Consider the following 3330-nt stretch of genomic DNA (forward strand, 5'->3'; position numbering starts at 1 on the left):
TAACCGGAGTCCTGATTAAAAAAAAAAAGGCGAATGTTTACACCTTTTCTACACATTGCCGACATCCAAACTTTTGAGTGTAAATAAATGACAGCATAAGGTTAATCCATGATCAGTCTGCTTAGTTTTTATCTGCTTGTGAAAAAGGGAAACTAAATAATTAAAAGCTATAAAGACAAATACAAAAAATATTTAACTCGTTGTGTGATTTAGTCCTGGATGCAACTTGACACTCAATTTGAATAGGAGACTTTAGAAACTATAGAGAGAGTAGGTTGATTTCTTTTTGATGAGGAGTAGTTGAATTGAGGACAAAGAAATGCCAACCACAATTGACAGTAGATTACAGCTTTAAAACAAATATTTGAAGCACTCTATAAACGTCCCAACCTATCTATTCTTCCATAACACCGACTAACGTTTTTTGAACAAAAAATCTCTACTGGTCTGAGTTTTTATCTGAGTAAATAAAACTTGTGATTTGTAGATACAAGATAAGAATAAAAACGAGACTAGCACCAGATTATGCTTTTAGGATTCATAATCAAGTCTCAATCACAAAAATTTAATTAGTAAAGTTCAAAGGAAAATCTGAAAAATCATTCATCTCTTCAAAGAAGCGAATAATATGTAATATAGGGTGGTGACAATCAACCCTAACAAGACTCCATATTAATATAATTCAAATTAATTAAAAGAAGAAATCTTAAATGTTGTCTAATTATAAAATAAGAAATGACTCTAAATAAAATGGGAAAAAAATGCAGAAAATTTAAACGACCCCAAAATACTCTAAAACAGCAGATTTTGGGCCTGAAAACGACCCCCAACCGAGACACTAGGTTGACCACGATGTTGAGCTCGAAACGAGCTTTTCGTTGATATCTTACAGGCCCCGTAATCCTCACAGATCAAAAGTTATGGTTACTTTAAGTTAACATACCCATTTACGATATTTGGACCGTGCGTTTGGACTTCTGATGCTCAATCCTCTCCAAGAACTTATTTGTTAGACGTTTTCTCCAAGAATTTATCTGTTAGGCATTCTAGTCAAGATCTTATCCATAAATAAATCAAAATGCATATATCTAATCAGATATTTAAAAGCTCTAGAAAGTAAATTTTCGGACACAAAACTATAGAAGACTCGCGGTAAATATTTCTATTAATGTGATAGAATTGTTCTTGTAGTATAAAACTGACCGCTTCAATTAGGAACTTGTACTAGTTGTAGAATGTGAATGGAGACATTTGTAAAGGCAGTTGGGTTCCCACTATGTATTTTTGTCAACATATTATATATATTACTTAAAATATGTAACATGAGCTTGTCAAAGGCAGGAAACTTCATGTATGCACCATTAAAGAATTGATTTAAAGCTTGAAGAAATCACTATATAAACTTCATCATTCTCTGTTGTTTTCATTCAAAACTTGCCCTTTAATTTCTTATAGAGAGAAGAAGAATTTAGAGTAGCCAAAATGGCAAGGATTTGGCCTCATCTTCTAGTGTGTGCCTTGGCATTGTGCCTTGTGGCCTCTAATGTGGCTGCTGCCTACAAGGCTCCCACTTATGACTCACCACGTGGAACGACACCGTATGTTTTCAAGTCGCCGCCTTCTCAATCTTACAAGCCACCAAATTCTTACCCTCACAAATCTCCTTATGTATACAAACCACCACAAAATTCTCCATCCCCTCCACCTCCTCCGCCATCGCCATCACCTCCTCCTCCGTATGTTTACAACTCCCCGCCACCACCTTCTCCTTCACCACCTCCTCCATACGTGTACAAGTCGCCGCCGCCACCTTCTCCTTCACCACCTCCTCCATATGTTTACAAGTCACTGCCACCTCCATCACCATCTCCTCCTCCTCCTTATGTTTACAAGTCCCCGCCACCACCCTCGCCTCCACCACCTCCTCCATATGTCTACAAGTCGCCGCCACCACCTTCTCCTTCACCTCCACCTCCTTATATTTACAAGTCTCCCCCACCTCCATCTCCCTCACCACCTTCTTCATATGTTTACAAGTCTCCTTCTCCACCATCCCCATCACCTCCTCCTCCTCCTCCATCTCCGTGCCCGCCTCCTCCATATGTTTATAAGTCGCCCCCACCTCCATCTCCATCTCCACCTCCTCCATATGTCTATAGATCTCCACCACCTTCACCTCCTTATCCATCACCTCCTCGTCCTTATGTCTACAAGTCCCCACCTCCTCCATCCCCATCACCTCCACCTCCTTACTCCTATAAATCTCCTCCTCCACCATCTCCTTCACCTCCTCCTCCCTACTATTACAAATCACCACCACCTTATTACTACAACTCCCCACCACCTCCCAAGGTTTAGTAATCAAGTCATTGTTTCCACTCGGAGCAAGTCCACTTCATCAATCCACCATGTTGACAGACAATATTTGTCGACTACATTTTGGAGGCAGATTTGCATGATTTAAGCCATCGCTCTGTTGGTCAGACAAATAACAATCTTAAAAGAAGACATTGTTGTATACTCCTTTACAGCATTTTACTATTTACATGTACTTTATATACACAGCTTCTTATTCCAGAAATAATTAAACTTTTATATTAATTGTTGTTTATATATAGTATATTAACTTTTGTATTAATTGTTGTTCACTGAATAAGACTTCGTGCATGCATATGGATAGGACTAATTAGTAAACTAGTTATAATTGACAGATTATTATAAATTAAGATGATTGAAAACTAAACTTTAGATGTGATATATTATCAATACTCTAAACACGTGAGAACCTATAAGCGATCAATTTTTTAGTAGCATCAAAACAAAATTCAGGACGCGCAACAATTTGATATTTGATTAGCTCTCCTTTCTACTTTCGAAATATTAAACACAAAGTTCATAATTTTAAGTGAAACTAAAGTTGTATACTCAACATATATTTACAAGTCTCCACCGTTACCTCCCCCACAACCTCATTTCCTTAAACTTAAGTCATGTACCCACAACTCAAAGGTGTTTCAAGCTCTTAGTTTCTGCCACGACAAGAAACTGATCCATCTATACAACATTTAGCTAAGCATAACTTATATGTAAAAAATTTTATAATAAAAGCATTAAAACAAATTTTACGCACAAATTTGATAAGCTGAAATATTACCGAGATCTAGAGGTGGTCAAGGGCCAGTCCCAAGCAAGCCCAAGCCTAAGCCCGTTTGGGACTGGTCCTTTTGGGATTGGTCCCGTTTGGGACCAGTCGCTCATCGGCTTGGGACCCATGAGCAATTTTAGGACCCGGACCGGTCCCTAGGACCTGTCCTATGGGCCTAGGACCGG

General features: G+C 38.4%; 1 protein-coding gene across 1 annotated transcript; it reads left to right on the forward strand.

The window, feature by feature from the left end:
- Positions 1 to 1482: 1482 nt before the first annotated feature.
- LOC116138591 (extensin-2-like) lies at positions 1483 to 2358 on the forward strand. Its single transcript, XM_031424303.1, has one exon. The coding sequence runs from the start codon at positions 1483 to 1485 to the stop codon at positions 2356 to 2358; it is 876 nt and encodes a 291-aa protein (XP_031280163.1).
- Positions 2359 to 3330: the final 972 nt, after the last annotated feature.

The sequence above is a fragment of the Pistacia vera genome, unplaced genomic scaffold (genome assembly GCF_008641045.1).
Source record: "Pistacia vera cultivar Batoury unplaced genomic scaffold, PisVer_v2 Contig342, whole genome shotgun sequence".
Taxonomy (NCBI): domain Eukaryota; kingdom Viridiplantae; phylum Streptophyta; class Magnoliopsida; order Sapindales; family Anacardiaceae; genus Pistacia; species Pistacia vera.

What these genes read in the sequence shown, in the direction of transcription:
- LOC116138591 (XM_031424303.1), top strand. Translation starts at nt 1,483, where the DNA reads ATGGCAAGGATTTGGCCTCATCTTCTAGTGTGTGCCTTGGCATTGTGC.